The sequence below is a fragment of the Bufo gargarizans genome, chromosome 7 (assembly GCF_014858855.1).
Source record: "Bufo gargarizans isolate SCDJY-AF-19 chromosome 7, ASM1485885v1, whole genome shotgun sequence".
Classification (NCBI taxonomy): domain Eukaryota; kingdom Metazoa; phylum Chordata; class Amphibia; order Anura; family Bufonidae; genus Bufo; species Bufo gargarizans.
In genome coordinates, this window is record NC_058086.1 from 92,865,758 (window position 1) to 92,892,734 (window position 26,977).

At 42.8% G+C, this 26,977-nt stretch overlaps 1 protein-coding gene across 1 annotated transcript in view; it reads left to right on the top strand.

Moving 5' to 3' along the window:
• The first annotated feature begins 3,738 nt into the window (after positions 1-3,738).
• Positions 3,739-26,977, top strand: part of MID1 (midline 1) — a 133,535-nt gene continuing 110,296 nt past the window's right edge. Inside the window, exons 1-2 of the mRNA XM_044300935.1 lie at positions 3,739-3,885; positions 12,592-13,310. Of these exons, the coding sequence (XP_044156870.1) occupies positions 12,648-13,310 (663 nt within the window). The 5' untranslated portion in view covers positions 3,739-3,885; positions 12,592-12,647. The remainder of the gene's footprint in view (positions 3,886-12,591; positions 13,311-26,977) is intronic.

Sequence of the window (26,977 nt, forward strand, 5' to 3'; positions counted from 1 at the left end):
AGACACTGCCACTCTGAGAAGCTCTTTTTATACCCAATCATGTTGCCAATTGACCTAATTAGTGTTAATTGGTCTTCCAGCTCTTCGTTATGATCAAATTTACTTTTTCCAGCCTCTTATTGCTACTTGTCCCAACTTTTTGGGGATTTGTTGACAAAATTTTAATCAACGTATTTTTCCTTTAAAATGATACATTTACTCGGATTAAACGTCATCTACGTTCTATTACAAATAAAATATTGACATTTGCCATCTCCACATCATTGCATTCAGTTTTTATTCACAATTTGTTTAGTGTCCCAACTTTTTTGGAATCCGGTTTGTATATGGATTATATATTTGAGTGCCAGCCAGAAGTTTTTACAGTATTGCAATATTTTTTTATAAGACAATAGGGTGGGTCTGCTGGAGAGAGCACCTTTACCGTGTCGGAGCTGAGGTTGAGCCACTGGAAAACAGATTATATATATATATATATATATATATATATATATATATATATATATATATATATATATAAAAAATTTTTTTTTTTTTTTTTTTAGATTTATAGGTTTGTTTGCCATGTGTTAGTTTAGCCTAATATGGGGCCACTTTTATGGTGTTTAGACATCATTTGCACCTTAAGTGTATGTACAATGCATTGGGAAGGTCTTCTTTTTCTTCACATTTTGTTATGTTGTGGCCTTTTGCTAAAATTAAACAAATTCAAGTTTCCCCCCATCATTCTGCACTCAGTAAAGCTCGGTCAGGTGGGATGGGATCCTTCAGTAGACAGACATTTTCAGGTCTCTCCAAAAATGTTCGATTTGAGTTCAAGTCATGTCTCTGCTTTGGACACTCAAAGACATTCAGTTGTGTCCAAGCCACTCCTTTGTTGTCTTGGCTGTGTTTTTGTCTTGTTGGACGGTGAACCTTTAGCCCAGTCTGACGTCCAGAGCACTCTGGATCAGGCTTTTATTAAGAATATTTGTTTACTTTGCTCCATTCAGCTTACCCTCAATCCTGACCAGTTTCCCAATCTCAGGTGCTGAAAAACACCCTTATTGCATGATGCTGCCACCACCATGCTTCACTGTAGGGATGGTATTGTGCAGGTGATGAAGTTACCGTATTTTTCGCCCTATAAGACGCAGAGGAAGACAATAGGAAAAAAAAATTTTTCATTAGACCTCTGGTCAGACCACCATTCAGACCCCCAATGTTAATCAGACCTCAGCTGACAGCCCCAATAAGCCCCCAATGTTAATAAGTTCTCAGATCAGACCCCCAATCAGACCTCAGCTTAGACCCCAATGTGACTGACCCCCAATCAGACCTCAGATAAGAGCCCCATTGCCTCTCATCTGTCCCTCATTGCCTCATATCAGCCCCCATGCCTCTCACCAGCCCACAGCATCCCTATATCAGCCCCCATTGCCTCTCACCAGCCCCCAGCCACGTTATATCAGCCACCAAAAGTATTATCAGCCCCCATCAGCCTCCTATGGAATAAAATAAAAATACATTTTTTTTTTTCCTGCCTGGACGTAGGGTTGGGCGATATATCGGTATCACGATATACCGCGGTATTAAAAAAAAAAGTCGATATGGTGATATCGCTGTTTCCTAAATATAGCGGTATTTTGTGATGTCATAGAAGCGGTCTTCTAAATTGGCATTTATCGTGATATATATCGTTATTGCGATAAATTTCTTAATATCGTTATTGTGGGAATATTTTTGATATCGTCCAACCCTACCGGACGCCGCTGCTCCCCTCCTCCAGAGCGATCCTCTTCTTCCTGCCGCCGGCTGTGCTGTGAACTGGCGTGAGGTCACAGAGTGCCCTCACGCTTTGCGCAGCCACAGCACAGCCGACAGCCGAGGACCAAGAAGCGGTGAGTACAGAGCCTTCACCGCTTCCTGGTCCTCCGGTACTAATGAGCGATTCCATAATGGAAGCACTCATTCGTATTCGCCACATAAGATGCAGGGGCACCCCCCCACACTTTTTTGGGGGAAAAACGCGTCTTATGGGGCGCAAAAATACGATATATCTTTATTTTATCAGACCAGAGAATCTTGTTTTTACAGTCTGTGTCCTTCAGGTCCTTTTTTTGCAAACTCCAGGTGGGTTTCCATTTGTCTTTTGCTTATGAGAGGCTTCCTTCTGGCCACTCTGCCATAAAGCCCAGATTGGTGGTGTGCTGCAGTGATGGTTGACGTCCTGAAAGATTCTCCTATCTGCACACAGGATTTTTGGAGCCCAACGAGAGTGACCATTGAGTTATGGGTCACCTCTCTTACCAAAGCCTTCTTCCCCGATTTACTTATTTTGAAGGCTACAGCCAGCTCTAAGAAGAGTCCTGGTTGTTCCAAACATCTTCCATTTAAGAATTATGGAAGCCACTATGCTGTTGGGAACTTCCAGTGCAGCAGAAATTTTTTGTACCCTTCTCCAGATCTAGGCCTCCACACAATGATGTCTGAACTCTACAGGCTGTTCCTTTTCTCATCGTGGCTTGGTTTTTGCTCTTAGGCCTCTTTCACATGGCCGTAGTGCTCCCTTGGCTGTATTGCGGGCCGCATATGGTGGTTCCGCAATACACGGGTCACCAGCCTTGCGCATTCCGCATCACGGATGCGGACCCATTCACTTGAATGGGTCTGCAAATCCAGAGATGCGGTACGGAACGGAAGCACGAAACGGAACCCCACGGAAGCACTACGGAATCCTTCCGTGGTGTTCCGTTCTGTGCTTCCGTTGCTCAAAAATATAGAACTTATTCTATATTTTTGCAGAACAGACGGAACGTGGACCCCATTCAAGTGAATGGGTCTGCGATCTACATGCAGCTACCCCACGGTCGGTGACACACGGCTGTGTGAAAGAGGCCTTATATGCATTCTCAGCTGTGAGACCTTTTATATAGTCAGGGGTGTGTCTTTCCAAATCATTCCCAGTAAACGGAATTTACCACAGGTGGACTCAAATGAAGGTGTAGAAAGATCTCAAGATGATCAAGAGAAATAGGAGGCCTCCAGAGCAAAATTTCAAGGGTCATTGCAAAGGGTCTGAATACAAAATTTATACAAAAATTTATAAAATTATGTTTTCACTTTCTCACTAAGGGGAACTAAGAGCAGATCAATGGGGAAAACCTTTTTTTTTTTTTTTTTTTTTTTTTTATTTATTTAAGCACAAGGCCCCAACATAAAATTTGAAAGAAGCTGAAGACTTTCCGAAAGTATTGTATACTTTATATTGTAATCCATTGTAAAGGAGGGCGATTTTTTATTTTTTTATTTTTTTTGTATGGTTTCTTGTCGCTTTCTTGTACTACTTTCTTACTTTAGGATTTGCTTTATTAGTTGTGTATGTGGCCGTTAGTAGGTCCTGAATTGCTTAATATGTAAAGTATTTCTGCCAGTGGCAGGTCGGCTTCCTGCTGCATTCATGGGAACTGGTGAGTTTCATTCAGCTGTGGATTAATTACAGAGAAAGCTGAGCTTATCCTACTTTCCACATCTCCATTACCAGATCTTGCCCCCGAACAGGTTAGAGATGCTGTAGTGAAAGAAGCTTATCCTGAGCTGCCTTTCATTCAGCTTCAGCAGGAATCTGAGAAAAACCCTCTCTATCTGGAGCTGGACTCGGGCTGCTGGGAGAAGTTTTGGCGGAGGTGATTGGGTGGAGCTGGCTTTCCTGGCATTGTAACACAGATTTTCCTGTTGTGATCTAATGTCAGCAGTCTCACATTCACTTACCCCAGCTCAGCACAAGGATATGTTGTGTTCCAGTAGCAGTTCCCCTCAGGACCCCTGACCTGTCACTCCTGGGTTGCTCAGTTCCCCCATTTGTGCACAATGCTCCACTTACCAGAAGCATGGCGAGATCCATCGGTGAGTATTCAATTTGATATGTCAACATCAAAAGGTTTTCTCAGATAACAGATGTTGTGTCATTTTAAGCATGGCTGATCTAATACTCGGCTAGAATTACACTACATAAATAGTCTTTCATTTGAAGGTTAGCTCCTTCTCAGATTGTTTTGAATTATAGTAGTGCCTGGCAGGTTGGAAAGGAGGAAGGAACAGGTGGCGGGGCTGGGCAAAGGTTGGCATTGAAGGTAGATAGTAGTGCCAAGTGGAATTTTTTTGTTACTGCAGTTCAATCCAGAGTTGATTTTTTATTTTGTATTGTTGGGTATCTGTGTGCTCTTGTAGACTATGTATGTGCTCTATATACAGTAGGCTTTATGTGGTGACTCTTTTTACTTTATAGCCTATGCTAGTGCTCTTATGTGGTATCTCTCGAGTTCCTTATCTTATCCCATCCTCCCTGGTTTAATTCAAATGGAAATATGAGTAGCTTTAGGTTTTCCGCCTTAATGAACACCTTCACCATAAAATGCAGCGTTATCTGCAAGCAGCCTGTTATAGAGCAGAAGGAGCTGAGCAGACGGATATATAGTTTTGTGGGATAAAAACCTCACATGACTTAAGAGGTATTGACTGAAATTCCTGTTCTTTCTGTGCTTAGGAGTCTGGTAGGCGGTATTTCTCGGCTATTGACAACCTTCACTGTAGGAATGCATAACGAGATAACGGTCAGTCACTGATTAGGACTTCCCACTGGACTCAAGTCTAGAAAGTGCTGCAATTTCAGTCAGTAAATTCCATGTTATACGGAGTATGCTTCCAACAAAACGGTCTGCTCTGCTCCTCCTGCTCTTCATGTTCACTGTTACAAGTTCCTTTTAAGGCCAGACACACATGAACGAGTTCAATGCGAGTAAGGGTCCATTGACAGGTCTGTAGTCTATTGCGTATCCGCAATACACCCGGCCGGCACCCCCATTAAACTGCCTATTCTTGTCCGCACTTGCATTAGACCTCTTGCACACAAACTTAATTTTTATTCCCCGTTCACGTTCTATTTTTTGCGTTCTATATATACGGACCGTATACGGAACCAGCCTTCCGTATTTTTGTTTTTCCCATTCTGTTCAAAGATAGAACATGTCCTATTATTGTCCGCATAACGGGCAAGGATAGTACTGTTCTATTAGGGGCCAGCTATTCCGTTCCGCGAAAAACAGAATGCACCCGGACGTCATCCGTATCTTTTGCGGATCAGTTTTTTGCGGACCGCCAAATACTGAAAAAGCCATACGGTCGTGTGCAAGAGGCCTTATATTGATCTATAAAGCTGTGTGTCCCTGTGAGACCTGGAATCTATTGAATTACACTGACAGCATTATATGAGTGTAATTGAATAGATTCCAGGTCTCACAGGGACACACAGCTTTATAGATCAGTATAATGCTGTGAGATCCTCTCAGAGGAGTGGCGTTTGGAACGGGAACTCACACTGAAGTCACTTGTATGTGTCTGGCCTTAAAGGGGTTGAAATAGCATTTATTATGTAGATGACGTTAATACAAGCCACTTATTAATGTATTGTGAATGTCCGTACTGGCTGGATAAATTTTTCCATTATATTACACACTGCTCGTTTCAGTGGTTACGACCACCCCGCAATCCAGCATCGGTGGCCGTGCTTGCACACTGTATGAAAACGCTCTAGTCTGTGTTCTCCCACGTTCCTGGCCACCAGAGAGGATGGCACTTTCTATAGTGTGCAAGCACAACCACCACTGCTGGATTTCAGATACATTAGTAAGTGTCTTGTATTAAATTTCACTACATAATAAAGGCTATTTGCCGAAGTGAGATAACCCCTTTAAGGGGTATTCTGGTCGTGACAAGTTAACCACAGGTTAGAGGATAACTATTAGATCGACAAGGGTTCTGCAGCTGGGGCCCCCACGATCAGCAGAACAGGGACCTTGTACCCCTTCTCCTCCCCCCAATTTGACTGATGAATCAGGTGGGGCTTGTGCACTACCACTCCACTCATCTCTCTGAGATCTCTGGAAATAGCTGAGCACTGTACTCTGCTGTGTCAGTGCTGTCCGTTCGGGGTGCCCTAAGGGGAATGTGTTCCCCCAATTCTCATTATTGGTGGGGGTCCCAGCGTTGGGGCCCCCCTGATCTAATAGTTATCCCCTATCCACATCCCTTTAATATGTGTTCAGATAGGTTGAGATCTCTCCAATGTTGAATACGGTAATTCTAGTCCTTTAGACACCAGGTAGTTTAGACGTGAGAATGAAGGCTGGAATATCTGCTTAATGTTCCACTGTCAGATCAGTGGAGAAGCCAGCTATATATACATTGTCACTGTGGGGTCTAGAACAAAGCCAGTGTGTGGTTCACAGGCCAAATAAACTGCAGCCGTCCGAGCAGAGGAAATTGGTTGTGTTTGAATAAAGCCTATTGATATTACCAGGATTTATTTTTGTTTAAAAAAGGTGTGACGCAGATTTCGGCCAAAATGGCGGCAGCCCTTTCTCTGGGCCAGCTGTGTTTACCTTCACCCAGATAATGGGGGGCCATATTCAAATGATTTGGCCACAGGCTGGGATGCAGTGGCAAATGGTTTATACAAGCATCACTAATTTCTTGTCACTTATTTTCCTGGTCACTTGATTATTTTCAGTGACCATATACCGTACTTACATTTCACTTACAACATATTGGATTACAAAGTGCGCTCACACAACCACCCTATTGTATGTGTTAAACTGCCCATACAGATATAAGGGGATCCGTCATTTCTCCTGACATGTCTATTTTTAATAAATGCATGATAGAACTCAGCATTGACCCATTACTCTGTTATTCCTCCTGGAAATGTCTGACTAAATTGACAGCTGGGTGTTACCATTCCTCTTGTCAATAGAGTGTGCCTCTAGGAGTAACAGGGCAGATCTCTGGAGAATATGCTCCAGAATTATTATATTGACTGGGGCGCAAATTTATTAATGGCCACCTGTCAGGTGCTGGATGTGGCCCCTGTGTAAGGGCAGCGCAGCGTAGTGACAGACACTCTGATTTCAGCTGTCTGTCTCTCATGAGTTATAGTGGGACACCTGTCAGTCCGGCTGCAAGGCGGAGGGAGTCCACCTGTCATCGGGGTGGCAGCTCACACGCTGCACAGATTATCATGCAATTACTCAAAAAGTACTTCAAATTAAAGGGATTTTTGGGGCTTTTTTTTAACTGATGGACCACGGATTTGGGTCAAATCGGAATTTTTGGGTGATTTCGATTTGGGCGAATTTTTTAAAATGACATCAGCCATTTTTCAGATCAGAAGACAGGAAAGATGTAGAAAGACTATCGCCTGACACCAGGCAATGTTTGTGTATACACCAGCAGGCATTTGCTGCAGAAATGCAAACATTTTTGGGCTTTTTTTATTTTTTTTTTAAACATAAGTTAAAGTTATGGCGCAGCTTCTTTTTAAAAAGGGCTGTTTGTTGCCACCAGCAGCCATGTGTTTGCCCATAGTCGTATATGTTGCTCTAACTTGAAAATTGGTTGGTGTTAAAACAGCCTGAAATGAGTTGCACACAGTCCTAGGAGACCCCAGAATGTCATCCCCAACTTTTTAAGGCAATTGAAGCAATTTTATTCCGGTTGAATTTTAAGACATTCATTCACTCATTAAAATGGGTTTCCAAGACTTTAATACCGATGACCTATCCAGAGAGGATAGGTCATCAGTATATGATCGGTGGGGGTCTGACATCGGAGACACTCTGTTTGTGAAGGCACTGGTGCTTCTGTGAGCACCGTGGCCTTCTCTGTACTTGTCAAACACAGCGTTGTACATTGAATAGCGGCTGTGCTTCAATCTCATTCACTTCAATGGGGCTGAGCTGCACCTACGCCATGTGACCGACGAACATGTCGTCACGGGCCTAGGAAAAGCTGAAAGAAGGCCATGGTGCTACTGCGAGTGCTGGTGCCCGTCTCAAACAGTGGTGATCTGGGTGTCGGACCCCCACCGATCAGATGCTGATGATCGATCCAGAGGATAAGGGTACTTTCACACTCGCGTTATTCTTTTCCGGTATTGAAATCCGGAAAAACACATCAGTTTTGTCTCAATGCATTCTGAATGTAAAGCAATCCGTTCAGTATGCATCAGGTTGTCCTTTCCGTCCCTTGTACGGTATTTAACCTGACAAAATGCCGCAGCATGCTGTCAAAATCCCGGAACACTACTGCGCTTGCTGGTATTAATTTCCATTGAAATGTATTAATGCCGCATCCGGTACCAAGTGTTCCAGGAATTGCCGGATCTGGTTTTCCGGTCTGTGCATGCGCAGTTCTTTCTAGCTTTGAAAAAAATAAATACAGGATCCGTTATTCTGGATGATACCGGAAAGACGGATCCGGTATTTCAATGATTAACTCTAACGGATCCAGAAAAAAAAAACGGAAATGCCTGCCGGTCCTCTCAATGCTAGTGTGAAAGTACCCTAAGACCTCAGTATTGGGCTACGTCTACACGACAACAATAAGTCGCGTGACAGGGCACAACTACACTGCAACATTTGTAGCGCAACATTTTGTTGCACTAATGTCGCGCAACAATTTTTATAATGGCAGTCTATGGTGTCGCACTGCAACATGCTGCGACGCAACAGTCGCAGAAAAATCCATCTCGAATGGATTTTCTGCGACTGTTGCGTCGCAGCATGTTGCAGTGCGACACCATAGACTGCCATTATAAAAATTGTTGCGCGACATTAGTGCAACAAAATGTCACGTGACAAATGTCGTCGTGTAGATGTAGCCTTCAAGGCTTGGAAAACCCCTTTAATGCTTATGTATCTCCATCTAATTCTTTGTAGCTGTGTCTCCGTTTTGCTTCTCGCTGGCTGTATGACTATGTCTTCTCTGCTTTTAACTTTCCCTCACTCTTCCTTCATTGTGTAGGATTTTGATGCTGAATCGGTCTATTTTTAGTGCTGTCCTCTGTGAGATCCTCGTCTTTTGTGTGTTCCTAATAAACATCCTTGTTTTATCATAATGGGGATGATCTAAAATGAGAGTTAGCGACGTGAATAAAACTGAATGCTTTCCCAGCTTTGCACAGAATCTAATATTGGACAAAGGGGTCGGGAGTTTTTGAATTATTTGCTATGTTTATGCCATTATCTTACTGTAGAATGCTGTGCTTGCCTTGTGCTGTGTTATTCAGTGTTTGATCGTCCAGGTGGTGTCTTGTATTTTTGTATATATATATTTTATTTTTTTGTTAACTAGCTCTCATCCGGTATTTTGCTGGTGTTATCATTCATATGAACAGTCCCGTAACTGATCGCCCACATTCTGGCCTACTACATGGTTGCCAGAGGTACAAACTAGAGTCATATAACGTTTGATGAAGTCAAGCTGTATAGGAATAAGGCTACTTTCACACTAGCGTTCGGAGCGGGTCCGTCTGATGTTTCATCAGACTGATCCGCTCCTATAATGCAGACGTTTGCATCCGTTCAGAACGGATCCGTCTGCATTATAACTTAGAAAAATTTCTAAGTGTGAAAGTAGCCTGAGCGGATCCGTTCAGACTTTTTACATTGAAAGTCAATGGGGGACGGATCCGCTTGAAGATTGAGCCATATGGTGTCATCTTCAAGCGGATCCGTCCCTATTGACTTCCATTATAAGTCGGAACGGATCTGCTCGCCTCCGCACGGCCAGGCGGACACCCGAACACTGCTTGCAGCGTTCAGGTGTCCGCTCACGGAGCGGAGGCTGAGCGCTGGCAGACGGATGCATTCTCAGTGGATCCGCGCCCACTCAGAATGCATTAGGGCCAGACGGCTGCGTTCAGGGCCGCTTGTGAGCCCCTTCAAACGGAGCTCACGAGCGGACACCTGAACGCAGGTGTGAAAGGAGCCTAAGGCCTCATGCACACGACTGTATCCATTTTTGTGGTCTGCAAATTGTGGATCTGCGAAACACCGATACCTGCCATGTGCATCCTGGATTGTCCCTTCCACGGGTCCAGCAATATGTTACCAATGCTCTACAGTGTGCTGTCTGCATCATTGAAATTAATAGGTCCGCATCCGATCCACAAAAAAAAGTGTGCGGAGCCCAAATGCACGCTGTGTAGTCCAGAGGCTCCACAGTTTAGGGCTAGACAGTAAAGTGTTAAGCTCTGTGTTTCTCTACACTTTCTGGCAGTTGTTGAGTTTGGCAATTGATTTGTTGAAAGATGCATGCTATCAAGGAATGCATAATATAGAAAGGAATGTCCCATGTTTCTTTAAGGATGCCTTCCTCTGATGAGCAGATGTGTTCGTCTGTATGCGGATTTATATATATGTGTGTATCTCAGATTGCAGACACGCGTCTGAGCGGTGGCACAGAGCAGAAGCCCACAGATGCACTACGTGGGATTTCTTCGGTCTGTACTTTGGCACCACAAAAAAAATAGAACATGTTCTATTTTCTTGCTGTGCAGACTGAATCTTGCATATCGCGGACCCATTCAAGAGAATCCAAAAAATACTATTTATGGTCCGCAGCACGGACATAGGGTGCACACATTCGTGTGCGTGAGCCCTTAGACTAATGTTGGCTGTACTTTCCCCCGACAGCAGATGTTGGAGCAGGGTTTCTCAGCTCAGGTCCTCGGGACCCACCTACCGGTCAGGATTTGAGACTATCCCACAGAATGAGTACCTGTGGTAAGTCCTGATGCATGGACACTAATAATATCACCTGCTCAATACTAAGGAAATCCTGAAAACATGACCGGCAGGTGGGTCCCGAGGACTGGAGTTGAGAAACCCTGTGTTAGAGGAAAGAAGGATCAGGCTGTCGGATCTTTTTATTAGGGGAACTAAGCTGCCGCCAGATGTTCCCTATGCATCTGTAAGGAGAGATCAGAAGGGATAGTTGTCGGTCAATGGCTTTTTAAAGTGTATGTCTACCCTTAGGCCTCTTGAGAACAAACAGTTTTGTATTTTTTTCCCTTCAGTTTTTGCGGATTCAGTTTGTGGTCCGTATGCGGAACCATTAATTTCAATCATTCAGCAAAAAAAAAAAAAGGAATGTACTCCGTATGCATTCTGTTTCAGTATTTCCGTTCCGCTGAAAGATAGAACTTGTCCTATTGCCCGCAAATAACGATCCGTGGCTTCATTCGAGTAAATGGTTCCGCAAGAAAAATAACGGAATGCATCCATATGTCTTCCGTATCCATTCCGTTTTTGCTGAACCATCTAGTGAAAATGTTATTCCCATCCCAATTTTTTTAATGTACTTACTGTTTAAACTTTATTGTATGTTTCCGTTTGTGATCCCCAAAAAAAACGGAATCCGAACGGAAGCGGAAACACTACTGAAACGGAAAAACTGATCCGTTTAAAACGGACAGCAAAACCATGTGGTCGTGTGCAAGAGGCCTTAGGTGTAGATACAGAGTGAGCTGTGCAACAGCAACTCCCTTGTTGCACACAGAGACTCATTTACATATGATTAAAAAGCCGTTTTTTCTGCAATAAGACCACTGAGCGACATGGGAGCAAGAACATTAGATTCAGTTGGCAAGGGCTCGCCAGACATGTAAGCTGGTTTTAATAAGATGGATTTGATGACAGATTCCCATTATATTAAGGCTGGAGGGAACTTTCTGTATATTTCAAAAGTATTATAATATACTAGGCTGTGATTTGGTTATTGCTTTCTTTATTTCCCCCAAGGTTCTCAAGAGCTGTGGATAAAAAAAGCCCTATTAATGTGTGAACTGCCTTGGATGAATTGCCGGAAAGTCATTGAGCAATGGGTTGTTTCCCAAGCTGTTGCTAATGAGCGTAAACCTTAATGACCCATAGTTTTGTATTTTTATGTTGTTGTTTTGTGTCGTCTGCGACTCATTGAGCACACAGAAAAACAGTTCATAAAGTTGACGGCGTACCGTGCTGCAGCTGTGCCGTCTAGAATTGTCCAAGCACAAGAACAACAAAGCCAATGTATGTGGCTCTCAGAGAAGGTACATCTCGTTGAGTGTGAAGCATCGTTTTTGCTTCTGCATCAGCGACTTGTCGACCCAAAGCAGCGATGAGCCCATGACGAGAGCAGAGGCAGGGAGAGCTGCAGAGGGCGACTCGACAAAGCCATTCCTCAAACTGGAAAGTGTAGCAGAAAATACGGTTCCAGTTATTTCATATTACGCTTGAGAGACGGCTTTTCTCACCAAGTCAGGCTTCTTAAATGTTCCTCTTCGACAAAAGATGATCCAGGTGTGAATGAACCCATTACTGACATACGTGTACTTTTTATTTTTTATATTTTTATTTTAATATGGGCTAAATTTCTCAATAGAGGCATCGCTGTCAGGTGGTTTAACACCTTATGTCTTTTTAAGACAGAAAGAAACATAAGTCGGTTTGTTTAGCATGGGGCATGGGTCTTGAAGAAAACCAAAAGCTTTGTTTGTCCGTTGTCTGATTTAATCACTCATAATTGTAGTATCGCGAAAAAGTTATTTGACAATGACGTAGCTGCTTGAGCCATTGTTCTTTTCCTATTCAGCCAGAAGTAAGCGCAAAAAAGAAGCTAATTGCTGGTAGATTGTCTACTGTGGACATTTTGGATTGTAATACTATCATTAAAGTTGACAACCCCCCATGGTTGACCTCTCTCGCCTAATCAAATTTTATATTGTGCTTTCAGATAGCTGATCAGCTTCCCTGGATTTCGCTGACGACACAGGAAAGCTTCGCCTGAAGATGGAAACACTGGAGTCGGAACTGACCTGCCCTATCTGTCTGGAGCTGTTTGAAGACCCACTGCTGCTGCCTTGCGCTCACAGCCTCTGTTTCAACTGTGCGCATCGCATTCTGGTCTCCCACTGTGCCAACAACGAATCCGTAGAATCTATTAACGCCTTCCAGTGCCCCACCTGCCGTTATGTCATCACCCTCGGTAAGCGCGGCTTAGACGGGCTCAAGAGGAACGTGACTTTGCAGAACATCATCGACAGATTTCAGAAGGCATCTGTGAGTGGGCCTAATTCCCCTAGCGAGACACGCCGAGAGCGGACATACGATACGAACAACAGCATGACTTCCAGCGAGAAAGTACTCTGCCAGTTCTGTGACCAGGACCAGGCACGGGAGGCCGTGAAGACATGCGTGACTTGCGAAGTGTCTTATTGTGATGACTGCCTAAAGGCAACTCACCCAAATAAGAAGCCGTTCACGGGACACCGTTTGATTGAACCTATCCCTGACTCGCATATTAGAGGGTTAATGTGTCTGGAACATGAGGATGAGAAAGTTAATATGTATTGTGTGACGGATGACCAGCTAATATGTGCCTTGTGTAAATTGGTTGGGCGGCATCGGGATCATCAGGTTGCTGCTCTAGGTGACCGATACGACAAGTTGAAGGTAGGAGCATCTTCAGTAAATGGTGAAGGAATACCTGTAGTCACCTGTTTAATAACTTTCCTAATTCAGACTGGTTTGGACGTACACTGGTACCAGTTTATTGATCCACCTTTAAAATCTATTAAGAAAGAACACATTTTTTTCACGGTTCAATATTTTTTATATGTATTATCTAAAGAAAGATTGGAATGTCTTTTCTGGCTTTGGTTGGCTAAAGTGAACAAAATTCATGGAAGCGATGAGCTGAACTGATATAAGTGAGAACAGGTTAAAACACTCCCGGTCTGTTCTTTTAAAGGTGATAACCTAGTTGAGAACCTGTACCGTCACTTATAGAACCTGTACTGTCACTTACTGTCACGGATGTGAATTGGCAATCATTTTCCATCCTCTAGCTGGCTACGGTGCATTAGCAGAGTGAGCTCCTCATTCATTCCTCTACAAACAGGTGGAACCTTCTAATCACTGCATTAGAGAGCGTAGCGTGCAGAGCTCTTTGTGATTGTTTAAATTAACGTCAGCTTTTTTTGAGCTGTAATTATTACATGAAATTACAGTAACACAATTTTTGTGTCATAAATAACTGTCTGGATTAGTTTTTTTTTTAGTTTTTTTTTCCCGGGCATTGGGCTCTGCTAATTATTTTAATAGCAGATCATCCTTCATTAGACAGGGAACAAAGGGGGGCCTGTGCAATCTTCATTCTTTTCACACAGATGGAAAATAGTACAGTTTTTGTCATTATTCTTAGACAACCATTGCATGCAACATTAAAGTGTACTCAAAGCGCCGCTTTTCCGTAATTCTGACAAGTTCAGCTTGACCCTGTATATAGAAGCAATTTCTGCCATGCATTCGACATTCAGAGCCATCAATTAGAGCCTACAGGTGTCTCGAATGTACATGTTCGTGCTGTTTCGAGTGGGCTAGGAAAACATGTGTTGCTCATTTCGCGAGACCTGAATGTCTCACCAACCTCTATGAATAAATAAACTTGGTAATTTCATAGATAGAATTAGTCTGCTATGCTGAGGTAAATGCAGATAACCTCAGGGCTTGGAGAGGTGAAATAGATGTTTGGTTAGTGGTGGCTTACCCATTTCTTGAACAGACATAACCTATAAAATTCTGACCTGTTCGGAGCCATATGATTCCTGATCTAGTATTAGTCAAGTTTACAGACTATTGGATGGTTTCTTGTAAGAAATGAATCCTAAATGGAATATCTTGAAGGACTATAAGGAGTTCCTACTGTGCAGTTCAGAGACAACAGGTGCATAGACCATCGACTGTTGGACAGTGCTGGAGTTAGAAATAATTTGGCACAGGTTCCAGATTAACAGACTGTCAGTTTACAGGGGGCTGAGATGCCACATTTGAAGATATTTTTGAAAGGGGTCTGCTCTTGTTTGTGGATTAATAAATGTTTGACCCTCATTCGGAAGCTATAGTTCTCAACATCAGTATGAAAAAAAATGGATGTTATCCAGATATTTGGAAAAATACTAGTTGGTCTAATCCAGTACCCAAATTGCCTTTTTAGTGGCCAAACAATGAGTTTCAGACATGGGGAAACAACCCATGGAAGCTCCATTAGCAAATAACAAGGTGTGTTGGCTAATTTGCTTTTGGGATTAGCTGTTTTTGCTTCTGGGATTTGTCTAGCACTGGCTTAATATTTAAAGGGGCTTTTCAGGAGTACAATTTCGATGACCTATCACTAGAATAAGTTATCAATATCAGATCAGTGGTGAACCTACTCCTGTTTGAAGAGTCTCTTCTTAGGCCAGCGACATCATGTTTGTCGGGGACATGGCCTATGTGCAGCTCTGGCCCAACTAAGTGAGTGAGCCTTGGCGACAACGCCAAGCACAAACGCCATACAGTGTACCGCACTGTGTTCGGTATGCTGTGAGGAGGCTGCAGAGTTGACCGAAGCGCTGAGGCTTCTTCACGGACCACCTCTAATCTGACATTGATGACCTAGCCTGAGGATAGGTTTTCAATATTGTACTCTCAGAAAATCCCTTTAATCCAATATTCCCCAAAACCACCATGACTTTTTAAAGCATATGAGAAAGTTACTATGTGTTGTTTGACTAATGGCAACCTAATATATATTTTTGTCTGAATTGGAATAAGCCATTTGTGGTGTGTTCACACATTTTTGATGCAGGTTTTTGAAGCAAAAGTGAGAAGTGGATAGTAATAGAGTTATACAGTATACTCCAGGAGTTACAGAAACTTTTCATTGATCTAAAACCAAACAGTGAGATCCCAGCACCAATATTTTAGACGTGTTGGCAACATGAATCTTAGCCCTAACTGATGTCATGTATTGATCACTGTGGATGACAAGTGGTTTTGGGTGCAGTTGACTATTACAGTTTCTGAGAATTCTGCAGGACATGTTGATCAGAAGTGGAAATCGTCTTTGACATGGCAGCTGGTATTCATTGTCCGCAGGCTGTAGTCTGTCTGTGTGACTGGGCTTGAAGTCTGGAAATGTTAGTATTAGTGTCTTGGAGTCCTATATGTTGGTTCCCCGTTTATTATTATAATAATAATAATAATAATAATAATAGTATGTTACGTGTCCATTGGCATAAACCCTCCTCTAAATGATTTATTCACCTGACAAATTGTTCCTGACAAGACTGAGGCCTCCTAAATGTTGGCACTACTTGACCTGCACTGCATGATCTGGCTTCCTAAGGATAGGTAAAATATCTGCATTACGGTATTTCTGTAGTCCATTTTGGCAGAGGAATCGTATTTTTCCGTATCTGGCATAGGTGGACACTGCGGATCTGTACTCGGTATAATGTGGTCTGTTGGGTTTCCTGAATGAATCCAGGATTTCTGCCTGAAAAATACTGTTGCATGCAGTATGTTAGCTTTATGGATGTGCTCCTGTGACTTTGGCTGTGCTAGTCTGAATTTTCTTACAGTTGCATGCAGTTTATTTTTTTTCCACCAGAAAGCTATCATTCATGTATGGATCCCATAATGGTGAATAGAGATCCGGCAGACCAAGGCAATTCTGGTTCTGTGGTCCTCTCCTGGAACACAGTACTGCAATTCTAAAACGTACAGGCTGGTTTCACACGGGCGTTGCGGAAACATGCGTGATTTTTCCACGCGAGTGCAAAACATTGTATAATGCGTTTTGCACGGACGTAAGAAAAATCTGCATGTTTGGTACCCAAACACGAACTTCTTCACAGAAATTCGGGTTTGGGTTAGGTGTTGTGTCGACTGTATTATTTTCCCTTATAACATGGTTATAAGGGAAAATAATAGCATTCTTAATACAGAATGCATAGTACAATAGGGCTGGAGGGGTTAAAAAATGTTTTTAAAACAATTTAACGCCCCTTAATCCACTTGTTTGCGCAGTCCGGCTTCTCTTCTGTCTTCTTCTTTGAGGAATAGGACCTTTTGATTATGTCACTGTGCTCGTCACATGGTCCATCACATGATCTTTTACTATGGCGATGGATCATGTGACGGACCATGTGATGAGCGTAGTGACGTCACCACAGGTCCTTTTCCTGTGCACAGCAAAGATGAAGACAGAAGAGAAGCCGGGCTGCGCGAGCAAGTGGATTAAGGTGAGTTAAATAATTTTTTTTAACCCCTCCAACTCTGTTGTACTATGCATTCTGTATTAAGAATGCTATTATTTTCCCTTATAACAATGTTATAAGGTAAAATAATAATGATCGGGTCTCCATCCCGATAGTCTCCTAGCAACCGTGCGTGAAAATCGCGATTTTCATGCAAAGGACAAGTGATGCGTGAAAACCAACACTCATGTGCACATCCCCATAGAAATGAATGGGTCTGGATTCAGTGCGGGTGCGATGCATTCACCTCACGCATTGCACCCGCTCGGAAATCTCGCCCGTGTGAAAGGGCCCTGTAGGTGTATCTTTTATCACGTTTATCTCTAAGGCCTCTTTCACACGACCGTGACGGATTGGCTCAGGATGCGTTCAGTGAAACTCGCACTATTTTAGTAACATAGTAACATACTTTATAAGGCTAAAAAAAAGACATCTGTCCATCCAGTTCAGCCTGTTATCCTTCACGTTGATCCAGAGGAAGCAAAAAAAAAAACCTGTGAGGTAGAAGCCATTTTTCCCCACTTAAGGGGGAAAAAAAATCCTTCCCGACTCCAATTAGGCAATCAGAATAACTCCCTGGATCAACGACCCCTCTCTAGTAGCTATAGCCTGTAATATTATTACACTCCAGAAATACATCCAGGCCCCTCTTGAATTCCTTTACTGTTCTCACCATCACCACCACCTCAGGCAGAGAGTTCCATAGTCTCACTGCTCTTACCGTAAAGAATCCTCTTCTGTGTTTGTGTACAAACCTTCTTTCCTCCAGACGCAGAGGATGTCCCCTCGTCACAGTCCTGGGGATAAACAGATGATGGGATAGATCTCTGTACTGACCCCTGATGTATTAATACATAGTTGTTAGATCTTCCCTCAGTCGTCTTTTTTCTAAAGTGAATAAACCAAATTTTGATAATCTTTCAGGGTACTGTAGTTGCCCCATTCCAGTAATTACTTTAGTTGCCCTCCTCTGAACCCTTGCCAGCTCTGCTATATGTGCCTTGTTCACAGGAGCCCAGAACTGTACACAGTACTCCATGTGTGGTCTGACTAATGATTTGTAAAGTGGTAGGACTATGTTCTCATCACGGGCATCTATGCCCCTTTTGATGCAACCCATTATCTTATTGGCCTTGGCAGCAGCTGCCGGACACTGGTTTCTACAGGTAAGGCTACTTTCACACTCGCGTTTTGGCTTTGCGTTTGTGAGATCTGTTCCGGGATCCGTTTACATTCTAATGCATTCTGAATGGAAAAGGATCCGCTCAGAATGCATCAGTTTGCATCCGTTCAGTCTCCATTCCGCATTGGAGATGGACACCAAAATGCTGATTGCAGCGTTTGGTTTCAGTCTGATGAAACTGAGCCAAACTGATCCGTCCTGGCACACAATGTAAGTCAATGGGGACGGGTCTGTTTTCACTGACACAACATGGCACAATAGAAAACTGATCCGTCCCCCATTGACTTTCATTGGTGTTCAAGACGGAGCTGTTCACCAGAATTCCTAGGTCTTTTTCCATGTCAGTGTTAGCCAGTGTTTTACCATTTATTATGTACAGGTGACTTGCATTTTTCCTTCCCATGTGCATAACCTTACATTTGTCACTGTTAAACCTCATCTGCCACTTCTCTGCCAAAGCCTCCAATCTAAAAAACTGAAGGTTTATAAACAACAACAACATTGGTGAAAAATGCAACACTTGCTTCCGGATGCAATGCGTTTTTCACTGAAGCCCCATTTACTTCTATGGGGGCAGGGCTGTGTGAAAAACACAGAATATAGAACATGCTGCGTTTTTCACGCGACTCAGAACTGATGCGTGAAAAAAACCTCTCACGTACACAGACCCATTGAAATGAATGGGTTTGGATTCAGTGCGGGTGCAATGCGTTCACCTCACACATTGCACCTGCGCGGGAAACTCGCTTGTGTGAAAGGCGCCTAAGTCTTAAGCAAACCTGGTTTCTGCTCATTCCCTCTTAGCACAAGGCCAAGCCATGTCCACCAGAGTGAGACCTAATCTGTGTGTGTACCTCTCTGCTGAGTCTTCAGTGCACGTTTGGATAGAGACAGGGTTCATGTGACAGCACTTTGTAGTACCAGTCAAATCCTCCTATGCTATAAAGCAGGATGTGAGAGGGTGCCATGTTTTCTGAATAATGGAGAGGCATCAATAGCCCCATGGCAAATGTCAGTCTATCGGGAGACAACCCACAAAACAGTGTCTCAGGGGCGTAGCTAAAGGCTCATGGACCCTGGTGCAAGAGTTCAGCTTGGGCCCCCCTTCCTTCAGTGCTTTGTGGCCAGGGGCAGGGAAGCACATAGCCTTCATGCTGTCTGGCGAAAATTGAAACACCTCAACCTTCTTGACCTAACCCCATCCCTCCAGCCAGAGGTGTAGCTTGACCAGCATGGACTTTCTATAATACCGGTGTCATCTTATGCATTATGCATTGCAAGGGTTTTTGGGCCCCCTCCAGCTCCTTGGCCCAGTAGCGACTGCTACCTCTGCACCCCCTATAGCTACTCCTCTGCAGTGTATTACGATGATGAAAAAGGGCTATTAAAAAGAAACTGTGCAATTTTTCTTATTGGAAGTAGAGAAGCCGTGTCTACAGGCGTTACGTAGTGTTGGAAAGATTGTGGTCTTGGACTGTCTGAACAACTAAGCGGTTCATCTTTGATGAAACCATTATTTTCCTAGAAGCCCAAGTCGCCCATTTCAGTCTTTACAGAATTCTTGGCACAGACAGCTGGGTGCCTCGTGCCCCAGGGAGCATGGCTATTTGTGAGTTGCAGACCTGACTGTACACGTGTGGCTTCAGCAAGAGCTACTTCCATTTTCTGGCAAGCGCGTCGAGTGGATAGTCATGTAACCTCTCACTGGGTATCTGTCAGACGGATGGCACAGATGCCTAGAGAGGTGGAAGACATATAGCCTGAGCACAAAGAACATCATCTGTGTTCCAAGATAACCCTGCTGAGCAGAGACTGCAGGGTGATGAACATGTTCCTCATGCCACTTAGAAACACATCCAGTCTGCAGAAAGCAGGACTTCTGACGGCAGTGGTAAAATGCTGCTACATCTGACAGCTAAATATTTTACACTTCCTACAAAATGTGTCGATGTCTCCATAGGCTTAGAAGACCAGGATTCCACAAGCATAGAAATGTCACACTCGCATGTATCTGTCGGCATCTGAGCAGCGCGTAATGCTGGCTCCTGCCGATTTATACATTGTGACGGATTGTCAGGAACAAAGATGCACAGCGTTCGGTGGGGATCTTAGTCACCCCCCCCCCCTCCTCCCCTTTTCTCACACATAAAAATTTATGACAAATATCATTAGAATTTGGGAAATGATACATACTCTTGCTTAAAGGGTTTTTCCTATCCTTTGTATGTGATGGGGGTCTGATACCCGAGACCTCTTGCGATTGGCTGTTTGAGAAGGCACTGGTGCTCGCATTAGAGTTGCAGCCTACGCCATGTGATGGTACGTTCATTGGTCACATGGCCTAGGCACAGCTCAGGCCCATTGACGTGAAGGGGGCTGAACTGCGATAAAAAGCACAGCCGCTATACAAAGAGTACTACCCTGAGCGCCCCTGCCTTCTCAAACAGCTGATTGGCGGGGGTCCCAGGTGTTTGACCTTCACTGATTACATAATGATGACCTATTCAGAGGATAGCACATCAGTTAACAAATCATGAAAACCCCTTTAATTTCTTCATTATTTTTCTCTACATTAACGGCTTAAGTCATGCGGACTGGCTAATGTCAGTGAGCCTGAGCCAAGTGCTGCTTAATGTGTATTTCTCAAATATAGAGTATACAGTCATGTGAAAAAATTAGGACACCCTTTGAAAGCATGTGGTTTTTTGTAACATTTTTAATAAAAGGTTATTTCATCTCCGTTTCAACAATACAGAGAGATTAAAGTAATCCGACTAAACAAAGAAAACTGAAGAAAAGTCTTTTCAAGATCTTCTGTAAATGTCATTCTACAAAAATGCCTATTCTAACTGAGGAAAAAGATAGGACACCCTTGCCCCTAATAGCGAGTGTTACCTCCTTTGGCTGAAATAACTGCAGTGAGACGGTTCTTGTAGCCATCTACCAGTCTTCGACATCGGTCTGAGGAAATTTTACCCCACTCCTCAATGCAGAACTTTTTCAGCTGTGAGATGTTTGAGGGGTTTCTTGCACGTACAGCCCTTTTCAAGTCACCCCACAGCATCTCAATGGGATTCAAATCTGGACTTTGACTTGGCCATTCCAGGACTCTCCATTTCTTCTTTTTCAGCCAATCTTTGGTTGATTTACTAGTATGTTTTGGGTCATTGTCATGTTGCATGGTCCAGTTCCGCTTCAGCTTTAATTTTCTAACTGATGGTCTCACATGTTCTTCAAGCACCTTCTGATACACAGTAGAATTCATCGTGGATTCTATGATGGTGAGCTGACCAGGTCCTGCTGCAGCAAAGCAGCCCCAAACCATGACACTTCCACCTCCATGCTTCACAGTTGGTATGAGGTTCTTTTCTTGGAATGCTGTGTTTGGTTTACGCCAAACATGTCCTCTGCTGTTGTGTCCAAATAATTCAATTTTGGACTCATCTGTCCAAAGAACATTATTCCAGAAGTCCTGGTCTTTGTCAACTTTATCTCTGGCAAATGTCAGTCTGGCCTCGATGTTTCTCTTGGAAAGCAAAGGTTTCCTCCTTGCACACCTCCCATGCAAGTTAAACTTGTACAGTCTCTTTCTGATTGTAGAGGCATGTACTTCTACATCAACAGTAGCCAGAGCCTGCTGTAGTTCTCGAGATGACACTTTAGGGTTTTTGGAGACCTCTTTTAGCATCTTGCGGTCTGCTCTTGGGGTGAACTTGCTGGGGCGACCAGTCCTGGGCATGTTGGCAGTTGTTTTGAAAGCCCTCCACTTGTAGACTATCTTCCGGACAGTGGAATGGCTGATTTCAAAATCTTTTGAGATCTTTTTAAATCCCTTCCCAGACTCATAGGCTGCTACAATCTTTTTTCTGAAGTCCTCTGACAGCTCTTTTGCTCTCACCATGGTGCTCACTCTCACTTCAACAGTCAGGAGCACACCAAACTAAATGTCTGAGGTTTAAATAGGGCAAGCCTCATTCAACATGCAGAGTAACGATCTACTAATTATGTGCACCTGGTGTGATATACCTGTGTGAGATCTGAGCCAATTTAAGAGGGAATACATGTGAGGGTGTCCTATCTTTTTCCTCAGTTAGAATAGGCATTTTTGTAGAATGACATTTACAGAAGATCTTGAAAAGACTTTTCTTCAGTTTTCTTTGTTTAGTTGGATTACTTTAATCTCTCTGTATTGTTGAAACGGAGATGAAATAACCTTTTATTAAAAATGTTACAAAAAACCACATGCTTTCAAAGGGTGTCCTAATTTTTTCACATGACTGTATATGTAAGGCAGCACTCACCATTTGTCGTATAAAAATCCTTTATTCGTCTAAGCAGACATATACATGTGTGACAGGGGCGGACAAAGGCCGCGGCCATGTTGCGCTTCTTCTGGCCACTGACGTAGACACGTCCCACAGGTGCTCATTTTATGTGCTACTCTGCACCATTATCATGGTGATCAAATAATTTACTGATATGTGTATCTCGGATTTAAAAACAAGCAACAGTAATCAAACAACGCTACCCTAGATGTTCATTATTTTTAGAGGAAAACTCTAAGGTCACTCCTATCATTTAAGCCTAATGGACCTAAGGCTTTTGTTCAGATAATCCATCTCGCTTCTTTTTCTAACGGGCGGTGCCTGTCATCACCTTGTGGAAGAGGGGGTACATATTCAATACCTGCGCTTCCCTTACGTGAGTTATCAATCTTGGGCATCCTCTACCAGATTTTATCGAGTTCAAATGTTATCTGAACCTTTCATATATACATCTAAGGGTTTTACCCACATAAAAACGTCCACATTAACACATTACCAAATATACAATGTATGTACTTCTTCAAGTTATGAAGCTATCAACTTTATGGTATATACCCCCGAAAAGCAGGATTTTAGTACCTACATTATACCTACAGAAGGCATGGTTTCCACATTTAAAATTTCCTTTTGGTCTCCTCTCTTGTAGCCAATTTTTGTTCTTTTTTTCTACATATCTACTCCTCACCAGCATATCCTTTATGGTGTGAGTTTCAAATGTTTTTTTTTTTTTTTTCAATCTATTTTTAGTGAACCATATCCCAATTACTTTGTATCATTTTACAAATATTTTCTGTCATCGGACTGTATCTAACGGGAAAGACTAATCTTTTTTGGTCTTCCCTATTATTCCCTTTTTCTTTTGTTATTCCCCTTTAACAAATCTTGCTGGGAGATTTTATCAGCTTTCTCCATACCTAATTCGAGTTTTTTTTGTTTGTTTCGGCTACCTTCTCTCCAACAGCCTTTCCTTCAGTTCTAAGGCTTGTGTTTTGTCCATCACTGCCGTAATCCCTGCTCTGTGCGGTATGCGAATATGGAGAGTTTCTACAAACTATACTCCCTTGCCACTGAAATTCCTTCAGTGCCAAAAGGAAGTCACTAGTGTCTCTCACATATGCAGGGGCATTTTTTAATACTGGTCTCAATAACCAGTCAATATATTTAGACAAAGGTTCAGTCGCCGACACTATATAGGGCGACCAGGGTGTCTGCTCGGCCACTTATGTATCTTAGGTAGAAAATACCATGAAGGCTTAGTGGGAAATTGAGGTATTTATTTTCAGCCATGCGATTTAAAATAACCTCTTTCTTCACATACTTCTGGACAAGATTTTTCAATTGGTGTTGTATTTCTATTGTCGGGTCACTGTGTATCCTTTCTTAGGTATTTTCATCTCTCAGTTGCCTCAATGATTCTTCAACATAGTACGGTCTAGACATGAGGACCACATTTCCCCCCTTGTAGGACGGTTTTACCACCAAATCTTCTTGTGCACGAATCCATATAAGGGCTCCCCTCTTTTTTTTTTTTTTTTTTTTACTGATATCCCGTGCACAGGGCTATATAAGGGCTTTTATTTCTTTTAAAGGGCTTCTGTCACCCCACTAAAGTCATGTATTTTATTTTTTGGGCTACTTAAATTCCTTATACTGCGATTATATCAATATATAATGTTCTTACTCCTTTTCCTTCAGCAGTTTTTTCAAGAAACAGACTTTCATAATATGTAAATTACCTCTCTACCAGCTGGTAGCAGCCGCATCCTCCTTTCATAAAGACGCCGCCTCCTCATGTTGATTGACAGGGCCAGCGAACGCGCTCGTCTTCTGCCTGGCCCTGTCTGTGTTCAAAATCTGGCGCCTGTGCCGTACCTGTCTTCAGTCGGCGCAGGCGCACTGAGAGGAGGACGCTCGCTCGGCCGCTCCTTCCTCAGTGCGCCTGCGCCAGGTGTAGATGTGAAGTCATCGGCGCAGGCGCATTGAGGATGGATCGGCCGAGCGAGCGTCCTCCTCTCAGTGTGCCTGAAGACAGGTACGGCGCAGGCGCCAGATTTTGAACGCAGAGAGGGCCAGCCAGAAGACGAGCCCTGTCAATCAACATGAGGAGGGGGCGTCTTTATGAAGGGAGGATGTGGCTGCTACCAGCAAGTAGCCGCCCTACTTGCTGGTAGAAAGGTCATTTACATATTATAAAAGTCAGTTTTTTTTTTTTTAAAGAAACTGCTGAAGGAAAATGAGTAAGAACATTATATATTGATATATCGCAGTATAAGGAATTTAAGTAGCCCAAAAAAATGAATTTAATGGGGTGACAGAAGCCCTTTAAGACCTGTTGTTGGAAAATATCTATACTCCCACCAGCCGACAAAGGGGGACAAAACGTGGACCTCACGCCCCCTGTAAAATGATGTACATTTCCATTAGCATCAGTCAGTTCCGTATCTGTTAGCAACTCAAAACGCAATGTTTTTTCATTAAATTTAGTTGAAATATTTAAATTCAAAGGGATCTATACTGACAGGTATTGTTTTCTATCGCTCACTCCTTGGGATACATTGCTAAACATCTTGTGTAAATGGAGTTTGCGTACAGATTTGAACATTTCGATCTCCAAGCTCACATCATCAAAGCGCTCCACTAGGCTGTATCCCTAGTATCCCAGCCCTATTTGAAGGACAGAGATACTGTCCGGCAACAATTCATAGTCCGTTAGATTCACAACAGTGCTTTTATTAAATTCCTGTCCCTTGACGGGATTTACTGTCTCCAACTACTTCCGAGTTGATTTTCTGGTGTTTCCTTGCTTCTTCTGGTGTTATTCCTGAAGGGTGTTTCCTAGACTCCAGGTCGGGTTGCTCGTTATGGTTAATTGGATCATCTGATATGCTTGAATCTGTAGTCCAATATTCACTTTTAGTGCGTCTTTGATATCGCTTTCTTTGTTGTTTTTTATTTTTATTCCAATCCAAATACCCTTCCTGTTTCATAGTCTTGTTTATCTCTTAGGAATTTGTCTCTTTTTCTTTCCTTCACTTCTGCTTGAGTAACCACCAACTTATTTAGTTTTTTGTCAAACATTTGCATCTGATTTTCTGTCAATCTACTCTGTAATTCGTTCTGCATTTTTGTTAACTCCTCCTGTACAGTTTTATGTTCCATTTCATCACGTATCAGGACCATTTCCAAAACTGACTGCCTTTAAGCTGGCCATACACATTAAACAATGTGTCATCCGAAAACGAGCCACTGTTTAAATCAACTTTTTACGTCTATTTTTAAATAAATTTTTTGGGTTATTTTTAATATTTCAAGTCACTACTTAAAAAAAAAAAAAAAAAAAATATCTAAACTCCTGCAGTTTTCACACTGGCCACTAATGCCACGTCCATCCTAGCATTTACAATTCCAGTATTCTGTTCTGACAAGGACATTGGCAATGCGCTCACCAGATCCCATTCGCTATGAGATCTGCCAGGTTTTTGGCATGTATAATTACAGCTGCACGGCGGAAAACCAGGGGATCCCATTACAGTGAATGGCATCCATATACCAGATCTAGCAATTCCAGTGTTCTCTTCCTTTGCCGGAACAGAATGCTAGAATTGTAGACGCCAATGTAGATGTAGCCTTAGCCAAATAACAGATGTCATTTCCTGTTCTTTTCAGATCACATTTCAGCAGTCATCTCATTATCATAACAGGCAGGATTACAGTAACAAATATATAACACCTATATAAAGATAAGACGATATCCACCGTTTATAATAGTTGATTGTCAAAGCTGATCTACTCCTTTGTAAAATGACCACTGCACAAGTAACAGAGCATGCCTACAAAACTCATCCATAGAAGTCAATGAGGTCCAGCCAGTCTATTGTGTCTGTGTAAAGCTTATCTCTAAATGCTGTTAACTAAGGCAAGATGGCAGCATCCATGATTATCTTCAGGAAATAGAATAAATCGGACTAGAAAAAAAAGGAACACGTGTCGCTGTCTGTCTGACTTGAACTGGCAGCAAATGATAGGTGACACATTCCCTTTAACAAAAAGTGTTGGAAGATATCTTGTTTTTCCATCAAAACGTTCTCTATGCTTCCGTGTCTGCAGAGCAGCGGGAGACCATAATATCGCACGTGCCAAGTGCTCGCTGATGTCTATCTTTGGGTCATGACATTTAATTTCTGTCTTCTCTTACCAGAAGTCCGTCTCCTTCCTGCGCAGCCCTGGCCGATCAGGCCGAGGCTGGAGTTTAATACAGATATCATTGTGACAAGCCAATGACTGGAATATCCCGTTTACATATTGCTTGGCTCACTTTTTCTCATCAGCTAAAGTCGGGAGGTCACTTTCACTCTAGTGAATTAAAATGGGGCGTTACTTCCCTTTTTTGTCTAATTTATTTCATTTTGTGACATGCACTCATTCCGTATTGGGGTTGTTTCTGCTGCATGTGCATAGATTTCTGAACAGTCTATTTAGATGAATGAGTCAAATACATTTTTGTGAAAAATCTGCTACATACAGACGTGG